This window comes from Channa argus, chromosome 17, assembly GCF_033026475.1.
Source record: "Channa argus isolate prfri chromosome 17, Channa argus male v1.0, whole genome shotgun sequence".
Lineage (NCBI taxonomy): Eukaryota > Metazoa > Chordata > Actinopteri > Anabantiformes > Channidae > Channa > Channa argus.
Genome location: NC_090213.1, coordinates 1920033 through 1943108, shown reverse-complemented (window position 1 = coordinate 1943108; position 23076 = coordinate 1920033). Strand labels below are relative to the sequence as shown.

Genomic DNA, 23076 nt, shown 5'->3' with positions numbered 1-23076 from the left:
AGTGCTGGGGTGGGCGCACACAGCTGTCTGAGGCCTGGCATTCAGCAGGGCCAATGCTGGCCCCTCTTTAATTAGCCACTCCACTGTTTCCCCCCGTCAAGGATCTGCCGCAGCGATCTGTGTTTGCTGTCACTAATGAGTTGACTAATGAGGCAGTTAGTGTCCACTGAACTAATGGTGAGGCGGCAACGCATACAGAGGGTGAAGGATAGGTCAGTTTCAGCCTGCTGGGGGCCCCCTTATCAGCCCTGCCCAAACGTCCAACCCTCCCTCATCTCCTCCTCCCCAACACAGCTTTCCATGTGCTCAATGAATCCGGCCCAGCAGCACCAGCAGCACCAACTCCGCCCCCCCCCCCCCCCCCCCCCCACAACCCCATTACTGGCTGGGACAGGGTCAGACAGATAAAGAGCTCTGTGGCAACTCTGCCCTCTGCTCACTGTGGTCAGGCTGCGGGGTCACCACGACCGTCTGTCACCGGCTGATAACAGAAAATCCAGAGCCCCTGATTCAGTCTCATTCACACAACAATAATGGCTCTTAATGCCCCAGTGCAGCGCCATAAATCCACCTTCTGGCACAGATTAACAAGGAAAGTTTGACTGTAGTTATTGTCTAATCGTTATTAATATTTGCATGTTCAAATTAAAATCAGGCACCGAGCCACTGATGAGATAAAGCTAAGAAGGACGACTAAAAAAATAATTTTTTAACACACGACTAATTTGCAGATCTGATGATGCTTCTATAATTGAGTAGCATAACTTGGAACTGATGGATTTATTGACTTATCCTCCGTTATATATAATTTCAAGTGAAATATCTTTTGGCACGTTTCGTCATATTGGCCGAGCCTCCCAGCAAGTACTGTAACAAAACCGTCATCCAACCTATATTGAATCAGTTTGCCTGGTGCTCTCGATGTGTGCCGCTAGCTTTCATTTGGCAGGAGGCTGAGATAAGAACAGAGCTGGAGGTGATCAGAGAGGTCAGAGTGATAGGCCTGGGCACTGTGAGGTGCACACACACGAGCTGCTGTTATCAACTGTGCAATGTTCTGTAGGCTATCACAAAGGAGTCATTTGCATCACAACAGATGTTTTTTTTTTTTTTTATTGCTGACAGTAAATGAACAAGAGTTGGACAGACTCAGGAACCTCAAATGCATAAACAGATAAAGGAACTTTTGCACAAGATGCTTTCAAACACATAGAATTGAGTGTATTAAGATCAGTACTTCTTGGAAACTTGAAACCTGCACATTGTACTTTGGATTTCATAATTGTGAAACACGTAATAGAGCAGAAGTTGCCATATCCTGTTCAGATGTACAGGATTGAGCAGCAGAAAAATGATTGTACTGCGCTGACTTCAAAGTCTTTAAACACCTTAGATGTTGGACTTGTTCTCAATTCTCAATTCAACCACAGTGTCTGCGGATTTAAACAACTCACACAGGCAGTTATGATAAGACAGTTATATCCGCTATTGCCCGAGTCACTATACTACCTGTCTTCATACATTTTGGAAGGCATGTTCAGCAAATCATAACTGAAAGGAATGTGAATTAAACAGAATAGAAATGGTCTTTGAAGGAAAATCCCCAAATGTAAAAAGCTACTGTTAAATTATAAACAAACTCATCACTGGTAAACTTTTCATGTGCAACTCTTCTACAAAAGCCTTTCTTCCTTTAATGACCTGAAATAGCTTGTGAATTATGAGCTCTAAACACTCTCTGTGTTTAATATTCCTGACAGTTTCATTTAGCCACCTGTTTGCATCCACCCTTTTCAAGACACGTAAAAAAAAAAGCTTAAAAAGTCCAAGTAGGTGATTCACTGATACTTTTTATTTCCTAGAAAAAAATATCATCTAAAGCTGTTTTGATCACAGGCCTTATTTTTCAGGCAGCTCCTGTTATTCTCACCAGTAAAGTTGCCTCAGTGCACCTGCCTTCCTGCATTTGGAAACTGTGCTCTGTAAACAAGTCGTGACAGTTTTTATTTATTTATTTTTTTTGGTGAAATGTTCATAACCAAATTCACAAATTCAAAAAAAGAACAGAAAAAAAAGAAGCAGTCTTAAAGGTCCAGTGATTACACCTCAGCACAGGCAACAAAAACCCCATTGGCCATGCATGAGGACACCAGATTCCTTCTCTAGTAATTGTAGTGTTACTTACAACATGTGCAACAAAGCCAACGGGATAGTGAGGGTCTCTCACTGACCGTCACACAAACGTGTAAAAAATCTAAATAATAAAATGGCCTGTGTGGGTGTGCAACAAGTGTCCAACGCTTTCAAACTTTGATATATTTTTTCTTGTCAAAATAGCCTTGTTCTGTCATCCGATTAGCCCAGGGAATGTAATTTCAGGCTCTTTTCCCAGTAACGACCGTCCTAGATGACCACCTAGACCACCACTTGTTGGCCTTTCGCCCTCTTCCGTTTTGTAAATTGTGTTTATGCACATTAGTATGTGCGGACTCCTGTCTGGGACTGGAGTCAGAGATGCCTTTGCCCATTTCTCAGTCCACCTCACGCCCTGATTGATTGGACCGGCACCCCATTCCTGTGCTCCAATCAAGCTGCAGCAATTTCCCGGTCACCTTCTTTAAAAATGCTGCCTCGCTGTCAGTCAGGGTGCCTGTTATTTAGTGTGAGCAGCTCAGCCCAAAGTGTTGTTCGATTCTGTATTCAACTGCTAGAGGTCAATTGTAATTTTGTCCTTTGTTCTTTTGTTGTCACTGAGACACTTGCTAGTTTTCGGAAGACCGGGCCAGGTTCACAATATTAAACTCATGCACACACACTTGTATGTTCTTAGTAAAAACACTAAAGGCACTGATCCTATTGCTGCTATTGTAATTTTAGTTTTCATTATCTCCTTTTTATTAACATTAGGTTTGTATTTCACTGAAACTTTATTTATTTATATATATTTGGGGAGCGGCTGTAGATCAGGTGGTGAGGCAGTCTGCATGGCAGTTGCCCCCATCGGTCTGTGAGTGTGTGTGTGAATGGGTGAATGGGAATCAACATTGTAAAGCGCTTTGGATAAAAGCTCTATATAAGTGACCATTTACCATTTACCATATTTAGCAGCACACACAGGCCCATCTTTCAATGGAGTTTACCTAGTTTATGTTCTTTGTAAACTGAACCGCCCCCAAGCAATAACTTGTTCATCAGGTTTTTGTGTTGCTTTCCTGTCCTCTTGCTGAACTGGGTTTCAACACTTTTAGATTGGAAAAAACGTTTTTTCCAACTTACAGCTTAAGACACAATCCTTGGTCTTAATCATATCCTTATACGTCTTTGTTTTGAAGTCCAATATTAGCAGAAACAGATCGTTTTTAAAGATTCCAAGGCCAAACATCTCTAACATATCAATATATATATGCTACAGACCTTCTTAAAAAAAGTACATGCTCTAATGCTTACTTAATCTTTTTATATGTTGTTGCACATTTCTGGATGAAGACTGTAGTTGTGGCAGAAATTAAAGTCGTCCTTCCCCAGAAAACATTCCACTCTCATTGCGTCCTGTATGTATTCACTGTATTCTGTGGAAAAGCACTCACGCTTTTCAGCGTTGTTTGTTCCCTCGCAGCCCTCACCTGAGGTTCATCAACCTGACCCTCATCTCAACACACGGTTTCCGTGGTGACTACGACTACGAGGACATCGGATTTCTGTCCACAAGGTGAGCAAATGTAACAATGTTGGTCTTGACAATGGAAATTCATGTCTTGGCATCTAACACTGATTGTTTAAATTGTTAGCTGTACAGTATCTTCATGCCGTGAGAATGTTAGATTATTTCGAATGGAATAAACTGAAGCTGTGAGTATTTCACAACCACATTAATATACTCTAGAACTTATGAGGATGTTTCCTATCAAGTATGTCAATATAATGTACAACGTTATACAAGTTGTTACCATACGAATCCCCAATTTGTAATGTAAGAAATCTTTTCTGGGGATTTTATTATTTTATTTGTATTTAGTAGGAGCAGTATTGAAAGCATGTTACAGAGTGTCTTCCCCTTTGTGTCCTGCAGTCATGCATACAGCACAAGAGACTTGGCACAGCTCCCTCTGCTTTCCTGTGTCAAAATGGTGACTGGGAAGATGGTGAGAATCAACAGGAAATCCAAATATGTCCTGGTATCTGGTTTTGGGAAGGTGCCCTATGATCACCTCATCCTCTGTACAGGGCTGCAGTACCAGGTAAGATAAGTCAGTACTCAAACTGCCGTAAATGCCTCCGTCTTTCTGAAAGCTGGACCTCATTGTTTCAATGTTTTTTACTGTGTCACGGGTACAGTAACAGGCAGGTTGCTTGGCTGGACCAAATGCAAAAACATAAGTCCAGTCCTTCAGTCCATGGAAATCCTACGTACAATCAAATGAACGAGAGATTTTTTTACATTCACATGGTTTAATATAAATTGATAACATTATTAAAAAACAGTTCATCTTACAAATTTAAGTCAGTCATCTTTAAATTATTATTGGGGCACAGCAGGGGTTCTTTTAAAGATCTCTCAGAGGGTTATTTATATGTGATGTAAATCCATTGCAGAAAAGTTTTATGAAGATCTTCACAGGTGGGTCTGAGGAGCCAGCCTCTGGGAAGAACTTTCAGATCCAACAGGGCTTTTATTTTTCTGATTTTTCTATTAAAATTCAACCACTTCTATGGGTCATATGGTAGATCGAGTCTCTAAATTCCCCCCCAATATTTTTATTCAGTTGGTGTTTTAATTTTGGGCTGTGCAAAGGTTTCAGCATGACTGCTGGCTTTATCATCTATGACTTTAGACTGAGGATTGAAATACTCGGTACTCTGTACTTCAGTTTGTACATTCTAACTACAAATAACAAAGTTGTAGTATTCACTCTGCTATGCTGTTGTATGTACCATCTGCCTGATGTAATTGTCTACTTGTGTCCTGTGGTGCTGTAGGTACCATGTCCCACTGGTGTAGATCTGAGCCAGCCAGTCACAAACAGCCAGCTGCAGGCTCAGTCCTCTCATCGCAGATACACTGGGCCTGTCCCCTCCAACCTCTTCACCCTCAATGACCTCCATGACTGCATGACTGCTCGCCAGTGGCTGTGTGCCAACATTTTGGAGCTGGAGGGTAAGTAAACCCCCCCCCCCGACACACTCACACAGCCTAAAATTAATCTGTAGTAGTATGTCATTACTCAGGCAGTCAGCACTGAAGTGCCCCAGAATAATTAGCAGCTAATTAGCTGCAGAGAAATCTTTCATCTCTGTGAATCAGGTCGGCCTCTTCCATCCATTTTCCATTATCATATCACTTTCTGAGAGCCAGGCTTTTTAGAGCAGCAGAAAATACACAGTGTCATTAAGCAAAATTAATCTGCTCTCCGAAGGAATTGTGCCGCGATCTGGAGTGAGGCTTTTATACATACTAATTAGTTGATCCCAATCATAAAAGCAAACCATTAATAAATGCAAATTGCAGTGACACAGTCCTGCAGATATTGTTTATTTCCATATTTTAATAATCACAAAAGGAAACAAAGTGATTGTAAATTTGGTTATAGAACAACAGCAGAGTGTAGTTGTGTTTCTTAAAACGAGCTATGCGGGACAAAATAAATTTGGATGTAGAGTTAGTACATTCTGAGTTGTTCTGACTAGTGTCAACTTCAAGGTGTTTGGCTCCTATATTTCAATCTGCTCGTAAATATATAAAAATCACTAATTTAGTAAATTTGCTTGACATCACATTATCAAACGTCACTCAGTTTGATTTGGACTATTTTCAGCAGCGGATTAATCTACTTTGTGGCAGCAGGGTGGTGTATGTGGGACTGAGTTAAAATAAATGACAGCGTGTGTTCATGGTAATGAAGAAACACGTCACACAGCACAGCAGCGCGACTCCTTGATGTGTTCTCATTATTTATTTAACAGTAGAGCTCGAAGGTTCAGCCAGCAATAAAAGATTTGCAGACGTTTCAGCTAATTCAGAATTGTCAGCCCACCTTGTCCCAAACTGTCTTTGGCTGCTAGTCTGTTCTGGACAAGTGGCTAAGTTTGACTAGCTCTTCGTCAAAGGTAAACTTTAAGACAGAGCAGTCATTTAGTTCTGAATGAATCACAAATACACCTATGGTCAATATTTACATATTGATATTTTATGAGAAATAGGCTGGTTTTGGTTTATTGAGATTAGATATTCAGTTATGCTTCAGTTATACTGCTATTATATTATACTGCTTGATCTTGTATTACATCACACAACGCATTGCTGTTTTGATTTAATACTGAATACATACATAAAGGACTCGGATTAGATGAACCAACATGCCCTTTACTGACTTCCACAAATAGAAATTAGTAGATAGTTATTTTAAAAAATGCTTAGGAAAACATATAGAACAACACAGATAACAAATAATGAGCACTGACTTCCATAACAATAGTTTCTATCATAACAGTAGTTAAAAATTGTTAAAAAAGTTAAAACTCAACAACATCTTGATACTTATTTTAGGCATATATGCTTATCTTAGAAATAGACAATTATGCATAAAGCCTACCCTTCATTTGCGAAATCATTTGCATTTTTCTGAATATATCTTATCTTTGGCAGTTCTAGTAATACTTGCAGTAGTAAAAACGTGAAGTGACCAGCAGAATATATATTTAGTGGTCACAGTGAAGAAGCATGTTGTCCTGATGGCCACAATAGCTCAGAAGCAACAGCGCTCCACCTTTTCAGCACCATGGACAGAGACATTACACTAGTCCAGCTTCCACTTTACCGTCTGCTTTTATCACTTCTGGCTTTTCTATTTGGTGTTTTCCGTTTCGGGGGCTGAGATGTATCTGCATTTCTTTGACCTTTTTGTCCATAGCTGGTTGTTATTATTTAGAACGGTTTCTTCTTCCAATTGAATGCTGCATGCAGTCATAGTGTAAAATAAAAATGTAATTTAGACTAATTTTAAAGTGTGAAAATAACAAAAGTCACTCTAAGTAACAACACAACTACCATTAAACGCATCTACTACATAACACGAAGTTTGTGCTCCTTCATAGCTAAGTTTGATTTTTATCTGCCAATTCCCACTGTATTTTTTATATATATTGTTTCTTTGTTCAGTGTTTCTGACTTGTTTGTTTTTTATTTAGTTTCCTTCATTTAGGAACATCCAAATTATACTGTGCATTTAAATGTATGGATTCTGTTATAAACAAAAGATCAAGGTTGATGCCACTACCGTGATGGCACTTGAGGTTATTCCTTTCATTGAACAAACACCTGCAACATTTTCATCAGAAAGTGAACAATGTCTTCACTTTTCTTGGCGACCTTGAAATAGATGATGTGAGAACACAATCGGTCACACCTTAAACTGGATGATGACTGCATATGACTGCCTTCAACCACAGGGTGGGACGGGGCGGACAACGTTGAAGAAGCTGTGTCAGAAAACATCCAATAGCATGAAACTTGCTGCTGATGGTTGTGTAGTGGACAAGATGCCATGAGGCTATGGGATTAATGTGGAGAAGGACTGATTTTTGAATTAACACATAGAAATCTAATTCATGTTTCGGAATTGGAGATTTGATTTATAATCACGATCGCAAACGCATAGACTGACAACAGATTAAACTTAGCTGATGATGAAATCCTATTAATTAGCGATTTGTCTTGCTGCCATGCTGCTTTTTAAAATGTAACATAGCCATCGAACAATGAAAGGGACACAAACACTCGGTCATTAAACACAAGCATACATGCTTCTCTGAACTGCCTGCTCCAAAGTGAGGATTGACTCATTCAGATGTTCGGATTTACATTTTAGTTTCTCCCTTTTCTTCGTGCGTCTCTGTTTTGTTGTTCAGGAATCTGAGGCCTGCTTCTAAAACATGTCATTATCCCTGCATGTCTTCTTCCCAGACTGCTCGACCAAGCTATTGTTTGTTGGAGAATCTTGGTTTGAAAAAGGGGAAATAATTTGTGTTATGCCTGTGTAGTGAAGAGCTCTTTTGCTGTGCTCGCTGCCGTGCTTGACGGTCGCCATTCAGTTCCTCTACATCGCAGCGTGTTTGTCTGTGGAATATTGTTTTAGAGAAAACACCTGCTGTGCTGACAGTCGTAACAACACAAGTACTGAAGGTCGGAAACTGAATTTAAAATAAATGGGTCTTTTTCAACTAAAGTGTCATAGATGTGGTGAATAGTTTCACAAGTCTGTCATTTATAAACTTATGACTGTAACTGCCTGTTCTTAATTGTCAATTTCTGGTATGTGTTTGACTTAAGTCTTATTTTGGAAAATGACTGGAGCCACAGTATGAAATGATAATTGTAACATCCCTTTGGTTTTCCAGAGGATGCTATTGTCTACGGAAACAACACTGATGTCTACACCACTGTGGAAACCTTACTCACCCTGGGCATTCGTGGATCTCGCATTCATCTAGTTCTTCCACCTCCTGATCCTGGTGTCTCCCACTTCAGTGATTCCAACGTGGAGAATGCTGTGGCTGCAGCTATGGAGAAGGCTGAGGTCAAGGTCCACCATAACTGCCTGCTGGCCCAGATGAACAACGGCGAACACTGCGACCCCCTCACATTAGTGACATTCACTACTGATGCCGAGCCCCTCCATCTCCAGTGTGGAGTAAGTCTTCTTACACCTGCCACCGCTTTATAATCCCCTGGATGAGTTCACTGCTCACCCAGCCAGTTATTAGTTTCTACAAAAGTTGTTCACCAACAATGGTGGGTTAGGGGCCAAGGTGTCTGCTAGAGCTGAAAAAGCTTGACTGGCTGAATTCAGCAGCTTGTGGCTGTTAGTTGGATGTTAATTTGCTTCCTGGAAGCAGACTGTGTTTGTCAAGCACACAATGATTTTGGTGTGTTTCCCATTTTCATTGTTTCAGACAGTTGTGCATTCTGGTGTCTGGTTATGCCTGTGTTACTGTGAGACAAAGCAGGTTCCAGAATATTCACAAAGTTGGTTTTAGGAAGGTTTATTCAGGGCAGAAACTGTCGAGCCATGTGTTAAAACTCATTGAAATGTTTCCCTGAGTAGTAAATGTAAATAATTGTAAAGGCCAATATACGTAGGAAACATTTTTAGATGCGGTTTGCATATTCGTGACTTGAATTTCCCTTTCTTGGCAGAGGGTTCCAGACTGTAAGACAGGAAATATGGGAAAATGGTAAAAGAGGGTTGGACACGCATCAAATGTCTCCGGCCGGAACCAAACGGAGATGCTACAGTTTTATGGCAAGAGTCCCTCCAGAATACTATTTTATCAAACGTAGCGATATCTACTGACTCTACGCATGGCGACCACGTCAACCTTGGAAAATTAGGCGTAGCAGTGACTATTTAAAGGTGGTGGATGGAGATTGAGATGGTTTGGACAGAGACACTCCTGAACTCTGTTTCCACTCTTTATTGTAAGGTTAACTGTAGCTTCATCCATGACAGAGTGGTAGCATCTGAGCCAGTCCTCGCTATAACAAGGAAAACCCTGCTGGACAAAGATAAAATGTGGTTTGATGAGTGCAAATACGCCATATTGTCCCACTAGCACTCAGTCTGGGCAGAATTCATAATACACAGAAGACATACTGATTATGTGTTTTGTATCACAGGTATTTATCAACCTCTCCAATAAAGGAGTCGACTATGATGCCTTCAAGAGCATCAACAATTCCTTCCTGGTCTTCGATAGCAGGCTGATCATAAATGCAACTTTCCACACCAGCGATTCAGCTATTTATGGTGCCGGGCCTCTCACCAAATTCTCCCACCACTACCACTCAGATGAGTGGTCACATGCCAACTTCAACTCCAAGGAAGTGGGCCAAGACCTGGCGGCCATGTTCCTGCTCCTCTTTGACCCAACTCTTGAGTGCCCAGATGATCCTCCTCCTGAAATGGATCATCTTGTGCCGCTGTACAAACAGGCCAAGATTCAAGGTCGGATTTCCAGTTTTTCTTATTTTCGTCTGTAAAAAATATGTTTTATCATTTTCAGCTGTTGGTCTGGTAGTTCTGGGCTTTATACACCCACCATCCACCTCAACCAGCTCCCTGAAACTCTCCGTTTATTCAAAAACTACGTTTCCTCGGAAAATCCTCCACTGATTGCAAACTCATGTTTGCAATTTGTTTGCATGGAAACATCATTTTAAGGAGACCGGGTTGCATTCACAGCTGCAATATTTTACATTTTGTTTTAGTACTGTTTGGTTATTGATTTTTCTGGTGAGTAAAAATGGGCCCACGAAGTCAATGAAACGTTGTTGCCTAATGTGTTAAGCCCTTAGTTTCGTTTCAGTTAAAACGTATGAGTCAGAATTACCCAGTTCAGTTTCACGTTTGTCCAAACGTGAACTGAACGGCCCAAAGTCTGGCTTTTATCAAAGAAGCAGATGTTTGTAACAGTTGTCCTTCTCTTGTAGCAATGACTCAACCGTCAGTTCCACGTAAAACTTGAAGTGCTCCAACTACGACTTGTGTCATCGTGTCTGGATGTGACTCAGAAACCAAAACCTCATACCGTTTCACTAGCATTTGAGCCTCGCTGCCATCTTATTCAATTTCCAAAACACATTCAAATTCGAATTTTCCAACATTTGGTAGGTTTATGATGAAACACAAAATTCCTTCACATTCATCGAGCGATCTCTGGTTTCCATACATTCAGGTTCCGTCAGTTTTGCCTCAGTACATGGATCCCTCTTTATGTCCATCCATGTTGTTGTCTGCTTTTATCCGAGAGAATTTGCGCTGCCACTGTTTTTCTCATTCTGCTTTTGTGAAACGTTTTACAGTCTTTCACCCACCCGCCCACCGCAGATGTTACTGTAGCAGACACTCAAACAGAAGCACAGCGTAACAATGGCACATTGTGCAGCGGCGTATTCACACAGCAAACCAAGGCCATTCCACAGGTTACATAAACACAACAGCCACTCGGCTTCGCCCTTCTCACAGCGATGAAACACACATGAACTTTTCAGAGGATTTCAATGCTCAGGGAGAGCAGAGATGCTAGATCAGCGCCTGCTTTCTAAGTTCATTGCCTCAGCTCTGTTTTCCCGTGTGGGTGGATAGTAACAGTGAAAAGCATGTGATGTTGTTTGTCCTAGTTTAGGTGCCAGTGCATGTTTGAGACCTGAAACTAGGTTTATGTCAATATACTTGTCATAGAAGCACCTTCTCTTGACATGGACCTCAGGATTAGTTGTTTGACTAAGATATTTTGTGAAGTTTGCTCTTTGTTAACTATTTATGTAATTATTCATGCAGTCTACAAAAAGTCTGTAGACAGTAAACAAATACTGTATAAGATGATGTCTTCAAATTCTTTCTTTTGTCTGAGCAACAGTTAAAATACAAAACATAAATTCAGCAACTCGACCCTAAAAAAACGGATGTTTTTGCCAATAAAAAAACTTACTGATTGACGGTTGACCCGCTGATTAAAGTGGAACTTTGACAATTTTCAAGTTGGTTTCCTATGGTCTTAGTTTGGGGAGAATATATACATCAGTACTATTAAAGTATTAAAACATCTCTCAGCTTCTAGCTGAAAAACTGATGGTATGACAATTTAAGTTAGACAAGGTGACAGCTCTCCACTGTCAGAGCAGCCAGATTGAAAACTGAGACAACGTCATCTGGAGTTTTTAGCGAAGAGCAGAAAGAAATTGAACATAAGAGAAGGGAGAGAGACGTTTGATGCCATTGCTATAGTCCTCAAGCTAGACTCACAGGAAACAAGTAAAAACAATGAGCGAAGTTTCCTACTTCACATCCACATCTCCACTCATGGAGATGTGGATTACTTATTACTCTGTGAATTACAATATATGAACTACATCATGTAACCTTCATGTGTTCTTCCTTAGGTGGAAAGTTACCTGGAGGATATAACTATCTGCACTTTACCAAACCATGTGCTACCAACTTGACAGGTCCTGCTCTTAAACAGGTCCGTTTGTGCTGCTCGACATACCAGTGTTGAGGTTTCTCTCCTGCATTATCTGCTTGAAACCGAAGGTTTATTTTCATTATATTTCTTTTCACTTTCCTGAACCGAACCACATGTACAAAAAAAAAAAACCCCATCACAGGCCAACAGAAAGTTATACAAATGGAAATTTACAGAAATAGACACTTCATACAACTGGGAATTAATTTAAGGATAATAAATAAATATAACAACCACTGCCCTGTGCTGCGTTCTGCCTGAGGTTTATTCCATTACAGGCCGTTTTTCTTCTCCCCCGTCGCCTTACTGTTTGCTAAATGAGGATTTGTTGGGTTTTCTCTATAGATCCGTGTTGTCCTGACTTTTTCATGTGAAGTGCCTTGAGATGTTTTTTCTTTTTTCGTTAATTGACATGATATAAATTAGGCCAAATTAACAAGGAAGGCGATATTTTAACGGTCTTGTTACGTAGCTGCCGTCCATCTTTCTACAATATCTTCAGCGTTAATGCAGTACAACATCATGAAGTTATGACAAATATCATATTGAAAGGACATGAAAATGAATTGAATTACCGACGTTTCCTGTCCCTCTCTGTGTGTCGATCCATGCACAGTTGCAGGACAGAGGGATCGTGACCGGATGCGTGGAGACCGGGGACTACTTCTCTTTGCAACTCGACTGCAACGAGCTGGTGGAGACGCTCACCTGTTTCTCCCTGAAACCGTTCCCTGTCTCCAATTACCTGAGTCTGTACGGGAAACACCAGCTGCTGCTGGGCCAACTGTTGACTCACTACCATCAGGGCCTGATTCACGACCTGTACAGGTGGGCCAAAGACTGCTACTGCAGCACAGACGGATAGTTCCCTTATAAATCCATCACAGAGGGTTTTAGGGAAGTGAAGGTGAGCACACCTGCCTCACAGTGCAACAGTGCACAAAACTACAGTGAAGTAAAGTAATTCAAAGCTGAAGAGGGAGGTCAGTTGAAATCACATTTTACCTTTCACCTCTCAGTTACATTTGACCAACCTGGGTGTCTGCAGTCTGTCAGCAATGCGGTGAAATGATGGCGCAAACTATGAAAAAGGTGCAAAAATAGAATATTCGTTTAACTACCGTGTCTGCATTTTTATTCCCTCTGTGTACGAAATTCAAACACACTCTAGAAAGCATAATAAATCTCTCAGTAAATATGAACTACAGTTCTTCATTTGAAAAATGACCTACTGAATAATACATCACACACTTCTAACAGTTTTCTATAATGTGTTTTACTGATGTCTTTCATTTGCATCAATAATGCATGAAGTAAACAAACCGCAAACAGACTGCGTTCAGCACAATAGAGCTGCACAAATGAGCAGTTTGGTGAAGCATACGATGACTGGGTTTTAGTTTGACGACAACAAAGCTTCGCCAAACCGAAATGTTCTGCTCTGCAGTGCAGTGTTTTGTGCCGTGTTTCTGTTGTTTTGTCTTGCCTGTGTATGGGCATTATTAGATTTAGTGCACTGTCAATCATTGTACAAGAATACATGTTGCTGTTTGTCAGTGTCTGATGTCGGCTTTTGGTACAAAAACATGGCATGTGGTTTTTAAAAGTAGCAGTTTTATAACCAATTTCTGTGTAAGCAAATTAAGCCACTTTCCCTGAAACAGTTTACGTCAAAGAGGGAATGTTTCCAGCGAGCGGCAGCTAGTGAAGCCGACCATCCGTCGTCTTTGGACTAATGACCTCACATGTCAAAGTTACGTGGAAGAGGTCTGAACAGGCAAAACAGATTTAGGCCTTTAGTGTCCTTTGTCCTCCTACTGTCTGTGTGTTTGCTGGTGTGATTTTGCAGTGTGTTTGTCAAACAGTGGGTGACCTGCTTCTGAGGTTTCAACCCAAATGACCCCCAGACATGGTCCACTATTGTCCCTCGCCTCCTAATCTGTTTGTGCAGCTCCTCAATCTGTCTTTGTGGCCGTTTGAGGACGAGACAAAGCCAGAGCCTCCCCGCTGCAGAGGCTGATTTCTGGTCATGCCACTCACTCAGCTGACTCATAAAGTCATTGTGGGGACTTATGGAGCAGCATGAGCCGTTAAAATAATTGATTGCTTGTGTGGCAGGGGGGTTAGGGGGGGTTATTCAGTAACCACCAGTTTGTGAAGCTTCTGGTGTGTGTGTGTGTGTGTGTGTGTGTGTGTGCATGTGGTTCCTTCAAGGTTTTATTTAAAGGGTCAGGTCACCCAGTGTAAGACTGCTGATCAAAATCACCATCCTGACGTTTGTCCCAACATTTCAGTAGCACCACACAGAAAGTCAAGGCCTCACCAAAGACATTAGGGGCCGTGACAGTCTTGCACTAAAATTCATGGCGGGAACATATCTTCCAAAGATTTTGCTCATTATCCTGGTTTGATGGTTGAAATTTCACAAAAAAAGAAATAGGAAAGTAAGCTGTAGAACTCTCTGCTCTACAGTTGAGTATAAACGTTTGCACCCCGTCACACTGAAATATTATAAAGGGTAAAACATTTTGTTCATAATATTTGTTACACGTTTGAGTAGAAAAAAATGAGGGTATGAAAAGGAAACAATAAATGATCAATGCAATTTGTATGAAATGTTATACTGATGAAAGTAAATCTTTTTTACTCGTTTTTTTTTTTTGCCATGTTACTGTAAGGGCCACTCGTCTGTGTGCACACATTGTGATAGAACAGTAAAACCAACTGTCGTTCTCCTGCAGTTTCTTCAGGCAGAGCTGGAGTTTGGCCGTGTACCATGACAGATTCTCCGACTTTGAGCAGGAGCTTCTTGACATAATCTTCCCTGAACCAAAGGTTTGTGGTTTCATTTCCGGGCTGCATCTGAAATCTTTCCTTCATTCACTTGTTCTCTCTGTTACCACAGTAGTGTTTACTGCCCACTACTAGAGCTGCTGACTGGTAACTTCCTCATCTGGTTTTACAGATCTGTCTATATTAATATTCAGACACCAAATAATGTTGAAAAGTAAGGATGACCTGATTAGTTATTTACTTTGGATCTGTTACAATCTGATGCCTGTAATAATAAACATCAGCAGACGCGGGTTCTTAAATGAACATTTACTATAGATAATTACAGTCTGACACATTGTATTTTTCAGTGTCTACTCGATCTAAACGTGTCAAAAATGTTTAAGAGGCTAAAAAAGGTTAGAATTCAAAAAATGTAGTTTATTGGCCTAAATTTGCTTAAGTGGTAAAGAGCCTTGGTCAGTCGTGTTTAGAAGCTTTAAGAGCTGGAATCAATTCAAAAGCAGGACATTAAAACTAAAAAAGCTCCTTAAAGCTCCTCCTCATTTTCTTTCTTTTCTTCAATTTCCTTCTTTTTTTTCCCAAGCTAAAAGTCCAAACTGTTATTCATGTACCTTTCCCCTCGTTTCCATGCAGGACGGTGAATCGAAGCAGGGCGAGATGGAGGACGACTCCGACGTCCTTCCAGTGAACCCATTACAAGATGCTCACAGTCGAGCGGCTCTGAGAAGCAGCACTGTGAAATATCTGACCTACAACCGAAACCTGCTGCCCATGTTCGCCCGCCCAGGACAGTTGTGGCACATGTGACACGAACGAGCTACCAAACTCTGCAATATGCAAAAAGCTGCTGAAAGCAGAACAGTTCCACGCCGTCCCATCCACCCAAATCTACTAGAAACAAAACCTCCTTTCTGCTCTTTCTTGCACTTGTGTCTCATTTTTGCTGCCGTGTTCCTCACTTGTGAGTTGCTCTGAGTGAAAGCATCTGCTAAATGTAAATGTGACATGATGTTACCATGTACGTGAACAGCAGAGTAAAGAACATCTGAAACACACTCTCTTCTTAAAATGGTGCAGTCATCTAAAACGTGCCCTGTGGACTTTCTTCTCTTGCCGTTGGTGCCACTTTGCTGTGCTTGTGTAGTGTAGGTGTAATTTGATAGTTTTACTCCGTAAAGTCTTTCCAGGTGTTGGGGGATACATTTACTGATTATGTCTGTGTCAGTGACCCTATGACAAAAAAAACACAAACCACACAGTTGTGACGTCTCTGCTGGTGTTGCATTGCTCATTTGTTGCAGTTTTAACTCCTCTGCATCATTTGGCGTCTGATTGTCATTTTGTGAGTCTTCGTGGTCGTAGATCAGCCTCTGCAGTTGTTTTCCATCATGTTGGGTGTGTTTGTGGTCACTTTTTGCATTTTGCATCCACATCTGGTCACTTTACTGCTCTTTAGGGGACTTTGGCTTGTCCCTGCAGATGTTTTCCATCGGATTGTTAGGCAGATATATGAGCATTTTGATCATATATTTTGATCATATATACCAGGAAGGCCCCTGGACATGTGCTGCATTAGATATGTGTATCAGGCACTTTTACTACATTTCTGTAGAAATCGACTGTAGCAATAATATTTGAAGAGAAATCCCTTTAATTTAAAAAGGCTTGTTTTTTCTTACAATTCGTTATAAAAGTGACTTGTGTGAAATGTTCATGCAAACATAAACGTGACTTTCAACCTTCGAAACCCCTTCCTCATGTTGATCAGGAAAAACTATGCGACTTCATGATGTTCCCACCATCAACATCTCCTTGTGCACCAACTGTATGTGTGAGTATGAACTCTCAGCCCAGTGACTCTGCAGCAGCGTGACCAATCACACAGGCCCGTATAGCGGCTGCAGATGAAAGTGGATGTGTGGCTTTTTGGGGGAGGAGGAGGGTGTCACTTTACAGCTGTATGCAAATGAGGCTGAGCTGAAGCCTGCAGGGAAAATAACCACACACACACACACACACACACACACACACACACACACACACACGACAACATATGTCTACACCTACAAAAAACCCGCAGGCAGATAAAACAGTACAAATTCATACAAGTCTAATTCATAATTCTGTAATTATACAGCACTTGCAGTAATTTAGTCTCCAGTAACTTTTCTCTAATTGTTCATTGTTCTACTGTTGTACTTTTTAGTGTCTCTACGTAAAAAAGTTCAGTGCTTTTAGGTTATTGGTCCCTTTTAAATCCCCTACATATTTATGCCAACTCAATAACTCTTAGAGGAATTTGTGTGGTGCTCAGTTTGGAATCATTCCCATTACAGCGTGTTACTGACCGGATTTGTCCAGCGTCTGTGTCAAAACTCTTTAGGTGGAAGTTGACACTGCTTTTTAAATGAATGATGTGTGTTGATGCTGCAGGATTTATGTATAGTAAGAACTTTGTTTTGTTCTTACAAGGACCAGGCTCGAATCTGTCGGATTTCATACATCATATTTTCCGAACTATTATCAACTCTGCATTTTGTCTTTACAGGTCATTGTTGTCCGTTTATGTTGCTCCAAACTGTTTGTTTTCATTACAGGTTGTATTTCCTTGAATGTCCCATAGATTCCTGTTGAATTGTATTAACTAGAATCAAAGAGAAACTAACAACCTAAGATTGGAAGCTTGCACTTTTTTTTTTTTTAAGAGAAAATGAATCACATTTGTTAATAGTTATCGATCAGATTTCAGCTCTGGTTTCACACCGACAGTCAAACTGGTCAAATCAATGAATCTAATTGTGAGCTCAACTGCACATCAAGTCAAACCTGCTGCTTTCCAAACGTCTTTAACCTCCACATCCTGATTCATGCGTGCGCACAAACCACCACCCCACTAATTAATTTAAACGTTAAACGTGGCTCCTGGAGCTTAGCAGAACCAGGTGGCGCATCCCATCGGTCAGACTCATTTTCGCACTGACCTGCAGGAATTGGGTTTGATGTGTTTTAACTCGTAGATAATCTCGGTTTGCCCCATTTCGGGACACAGAAAGAGCGCACTGATTGCGCACAGCACGCGCCGGCGGTATCTGGGGGCCAGATTGCTTCTGGGGGCCCCCGCTTCTTCTCCTCCTGTTTTTTTTTTTTTTCCAACTGTGCAATTTCCTTTTCAATCACGGCGGGTCTACAGCTTGCACAAGCGCTGCCATTGTGATGCAAAGCAGGAAACCCTCCTCTCGCTATTAATTATGTATGCGTAAAATGACGGATTCATATGTCCGGAGTTAACTGTCACGCCAGCGCACAGGCTGCAGGGCCACGGTGGTTTGTTCTTTGGTTATTTGGCCAAATTTAATCCCATTGCTGTAAAACTGCTTTACAAATCAGTTTTTGGCCGTTCTGTCTGTGGATGTCTTACATTCTGGAATATGGACTCAAGTGTTTGAGCGGCCCCGTAAACCCGTTTTTGTCAGCGGTGTGGAGCTGGTTTGGTTCCACTTTTCCTGTTACTGTTATATTTTTTACTGTCACCTCCTATTGACGCCGTTGTGTGCACGGATGTCTCCCTTTTGGACAAATCCAAACCCCCACTATAGCCAAAGGAGACACACAAAGCCGAGGCACGTGTAGATTTCTTTACAAACTCATCAGACCGTAAAAGCAGGAGGCTCCTGGCGTGTGCCCGGGTCGAGACGGGGAGGAGGGTGTGTGCGTGTGTGTGTGTGTGTGTGTGTGTGTGTGTGTGTGTGAGGGAGTGGTGAAACACAATAAAACCCTCAGGTACATCTGCTTTGCAATCTGCAAATCCTCCCTCCATCACCACCGCCCCTTGCTCCTTTCCATCAGCCTCTCCATCCTCCCACACCCACTCCCCAAATCCACAGGGTCCTCAGCTCCTTCTGATTGGTTGGGGATGAGACAACAAGAGGGGACGTGGACAATGTCATCATGTCGCCTTAAAAAGAGTGCAGCTATGTTGTGGTGAAAGCACCTCGGGAGGATCAGGACAGAGGATCAGTAGCAGGAGCGAACAAACGCAAAAAAAGGCGCATCAGATGTTTGTGTCCGCGAGCAGCTGAAAGTGGATTTGTTCTCCCCGCAGCAGCGTCCAAAGTGCCTTCAGCTCTCCGTCCAGCGCGAACATGCCGAAAGGATTTTTGGTGAAAAGGAACAAAAAAACCATCCCGGTGTCCTACCGGGTTCGGTCTGACGAGGTGGAAGCGGAGCAAGCAGCGGCTGATGCGCTGCCGCTTCAACCGTCCTCCTCCTCCTCATCCTCCTCCTCTTCGCCGCTTGCCTCCGTCCCAGCGTGCGCACAGACGCCCACCTGCGGGGCGGCGGCCACGGCTCCAGAGCAGGACGCCAAACCCGTGCAATTTGGGAACCCGGAGGCGGTGTACCAGCCGCTCTACAGCCCCACCCGCCCCGTCAGCCGGGACCAGGACCGCTCCTACTTCGACAGACGCTTCAACCTCGGATCACCGGTTTCCGCGGAGTCTTTCCCCACACCAGCAGCGCTCACCGCCTTGGATCACCCTTTCGCCCCGGTTGATCTGAAAATCGGCTCCAGCAACAGCAGCCGCACGGACACCAGCGACGCATCCACCGGGACGCTTCCCACCGCCGCGACCAAGCGGCCGTCCAGCGACACCGAGCGCAAAGGCAAACCGCCGTCCAAGAAAACCAAAGCTATCCGGAAGCTGCACTTTGAGGATGATGTCACTACATCTCCGGTTCTCGGGCTCAAAATTAAAGAGGCGCCGGTGGACCAGAAGCCTGCCAGACCGCAGCCCTCCGGGGGTGACAACCACCCGCTGGGCGAGTTCGTCTGCCAGCTGTGCCGGGAGGCGTACGCTGACCCGTTCGCTCTGGCGCAGCACAAGTGCTCCAGGATCGTCAGGGTTGAGTACAGGTGTCCCGAGTGCGACAAGGTGTTCAGCTGCCCGGCCAACCTCGCCTCGCACCGGCGGTGGCACAAGCCGAAGCCACAGAGCGCCGCGCAAAACTTGGGCGACAAGGTGGGCTCCTCCGGTAAGACAAGCCCGGATGAGGCGAAGGATTCTAGTGACAGGGACACACCCAGTCCCGGGCCGTCCGAGTCCGGCTCAGAGGAAGGGCTGTATGATTGTACTCACTGTGGGAAAAGGTTTAAACGCCAAGCGTACCTGCGGAAGCACCTGGCGTCACAGCACAGCTCCTCCAAACCGGCGGCGGCCGAGGAGGACGCGCCGGGCTGCGAGCAGAGCGCGGCGCCGCTCAACCTGAGCTCCTCCACCTGCCACCTGTGCCCAGTCTGCGGGGAGAGCTTCAGCAACAGGGGCAGCCAAGAGCGGCACATCCGCCTGCTGCACTCCTCGCAGGTCTACCCGTGCAAATACTGCCCCGCCATCTTCTACAGCTCCCCGGGACTCACCAGACACATCAACAAATGCCACCCGTCCGAGAACCGGCAGGTGATCCTGCTGCAGATGCCGCTCCGTCCCGCCTGCTGATTCAGGACTCTGGACCACATACAGAGGCTTGTTTGTCAGAGGATTCGAGGGTTGTACTGCAAAAATATTTGTAGTTTGAAGTATTTACTTTACGTTTGTGCACCTGAGACTTTCTCCCAATCAAGTAAAACAAGGTGCAACTGACCGACTTCAATGTTGCTGTGAGAGACTTTCTGCTTTTCTGTTCATTATTTGGTCCACAATCAATTTCAACCCAAATCAACCAACTGAAGTCAGTTTTTTGGGGGAATGATCTGTTTTCGTCTCTAAAGTTAGTTGCAGAGGAATCGCTGCGTGTACTTGCAAAGGTTGACAGCTTTTCACACACAGAGAGAGATTAGATGATATTTTTGCAGTGCGGCTCCTTCCGCAAACAGAAAATATCCCAACGAAGTGTAAAAAATGATTCACATGTCCCCGTTTTTAGAGGTCGGAGGTCAGCTGCTCACCTGCAGCAGGCAGGGATTCAGTGCCTTGCCTTAAGGACACATCAGCAGGTTCTGGGTGTGTGCCTGTGTTTGAAACCCCCCCCCCCCCCCCCCCCCCCAACCCAACCCCAACCCTTCCCACCCCATTAAAGGATCTTTGACGTCACGTTGCAAACTCTTAAAAAGCGTTAGACTGTTAATTTATTTTTCTAGCATCGCTGCACAAGTGCTATTAGCTTCTAGACCTAAGAGAGGGGACGACCTGTAGCCGACGAAAACCAGACTTCACAGGCCTGAACAGACCTTATGTCATCACTCTGATTAGCTTTAACATAGCTTGTGGATCTGTGGATCAGTAGCTGTTGCCTAAAAACACAAGTAAAAACTAGCGTAGCCGTTAATGCCTTTGGATTAGAAAACTCCTGCTGTAAAACTGCCTTAAACGATCTGACTGTCTTTCTGATCACTTATCACTGGCTGGGTGTCATATGATTTTTCTACAGAGCCTTCTGTATTACAACTATACAGTATAATTCACTTTTTTCTGCTATTTATTTATGTACGTATTAAATTATTTGTGTAAGTTATTGCTCTGTGTTGTCAAACCTGTGATCTGTTGCTGTGTTTTCTCCCAATGTTCCTTTAAGTTATTTGGTGTGTTCGAGTGATTATAGCAATCAGTGAGTTTTATCAGCCGCTCCTGCACTCAATGCAATCATAATTTAAAAAAAAACTATTTTTTCATTTTATGTTGGTTTGGTTGTAAAACCTTAGCTCTTATCAAACTGCTTTGGATGTTTCTGCAGTATTTTGCTAAATGTCCAAAAATGAATAAAAAACCAAAATGAGAAACAGATTTTGTTTTCCACCGTGTGTTTTGTCTTTACAAGTGAACATCAGGCTGAAATCTTATGTACTTGAGTGCTCCCATGTTTTGTACATGAATAAAATCCTTTGAATTGATACGAATAACGAATGATCCCGATTACCTTCCTGCTACAATCCTCCCAACCAAGGTGGCCGTTGGTGGCTGGGCGGGGCCACACCTGGTGGGGTGGGATTCCAACGCGCCGCCTTCTGCATCCCAACCCCATGCTCTCCCACTGAGCCACCAGGCCCCCACTGCTTTAACACGAAAGACAAACCTCTTAAAAAAAACACCAAAAACTGTGTAAAACTCAGATTATGAAGTAATAAGAATCTAACAATGCTTTCAGCACAATTTATCAGCAGGTATCTTTACTTTTGATACTTCTTTTCCACAGTCGTTAAACCCCTGGAAGCAGCTGGATGTGAACGTATTCACGCTGCGGATGTCACATTTCTGATTCCAACAAAGTTTCTATTTCTCTAATACTTTTATTTTTGTCCCACCAACTCTGATAAATCAGCTCCTGACAACTGACACAACTTGAGGTATTTGTCAAGTAAGTTAACAGCAAGTCGTTAAGTCAATAACTCCTACATTTCAAGTAAAAAACATTTTTATTTTTATTTTATTTTACATAAATTCAAACTTTTAAAATATATTCTCATGTTTGAGAAGCTGGAAACATGAAAATTTAGTTGTTTCACACGTTGTAAAACAGTTGGCATTTTTATTTTCAGTCAATTGACAGAAAATGGATTGAAATCACTTCCAGCTGCAAGTAGAATGAAAATACTCAAGGTGCAAGAATTTTTTTGGCACTAAATGCACTTATTGTCCACCACTGTCCATTTAATCTTTGTTCTGTTTATGAGTTGAAATAAAGTTGGAGAAAATTAGAGGCGACAGAAAGGGACTCGAACAGTTTAATATCAGAAAATGGGTCAAACTGAGCTGAAATGCAAACAACACAACACATTTCGCACAAATCACGGACACTCGAAATCAGTCCACATTAATAATTCAACATGTGCATCAGCTGAAAAGCTGCTGATGGGGGTCCGACCAGTGCCAGTGGTGCAAACGTACGGATGTTCGAGCGTGATCATTAATAAAACATTTAAAAAAACAGTGGATTTAATTGTATGAGAGCTGGAGGCACAGAGACAAGTTGGGGACAAAGTGTACAGTAAAATGGAAGATAGATCACTGATTGACTGTGACCTCAGGAAGGTCATCGCGCAGCATTTTAGTAAAGATAAATCATTTTTTCCTTTTTTTTTTACCTTCTCATTATGAACTATTGAATGTCGATTAGCGGGCATCTTCATCTATTTCAAATTAAATGTGCAGCTTGGTAGAGTGTGCAGAAAGTGCCGGGGCCTGACTACTTCCTGAAGCAAAGCAGCAGCAGAGCTGACTTGCTGTGAGACATTTTTTATGGCCCAGTGTAAGAATGAACGGCGTGCAG

The 23076-nt window shown here is 42.6% G+C and overlaps 2 protein-coding genes across 3 annotated transcripts in view; both read left to right on the top strand.

The window, feature by feature from the left end:
- Nucleotides 1–17138, top strand: part of cfap61 (cilia and flagella associated protein 61) — a 33261-nt gene extending 16123 nt beyond the window's left edge. For both annotated transcript variants that reach the window (XM_067482789.1, XM_067482788.1), the window contains exons 17-25: nt 3617–3709; nt 4070–4238; nt 4978–5155; nt 8395–8687; nt 9674–10001; nt 11939–12021; nt 12638–12849; nt 14763–14856; nt 15451–17138. In XM_067482789.1, coding sequence (XP_067338890.1) covers nt 3617–3709; nt 4070–4238; nt 4978–5155; nt 8395–8687; nt 9674–10001; nt 11939–12021; nt 12638–12849; nt 14763–14856; nt 15451–15624 — 1624 coding nt within the window. In that variant the 3' untranslated portion in view covers nt 15625–17138. The remainder of the gene's footprint in view (nt 1–3616; nt 3710–4069; nt 4239–4977; nt 5156–8394; nt 8688–9673; nt 10002–11938; nt 12022–12637; nt 12850–14762; nt 14857–15450) is intronic.
- Nucleotides 17139–18505: 1367 nt separating this feature from the next.
- On the top strand, nt 18506–21593 carry insm1a (insulinoma-associated 1a). Its single transcript, XM_067482790.1, has one exon. It carries the CDS (start codon nt 18960–18962, stop codon nt 20307–20309), a length of 1350 nt encoding a protein of 449 aa, XP_067338891.1. The 5' UTR covers nt 18506–18959; the 3' UTR covers nt 20310–21593.
- Nucleotides 21594–23076: the final 1483 nt, after the last annotated feature.

Coding starts and splice junctions, on each gene's coding strand:
- insm1a (XM_067482790.1), top strand. CDS start 18,960: ATGCCGAAAGGATTTTTGGTGAAAAGGAACAAAAAAACCATCCCGGTG.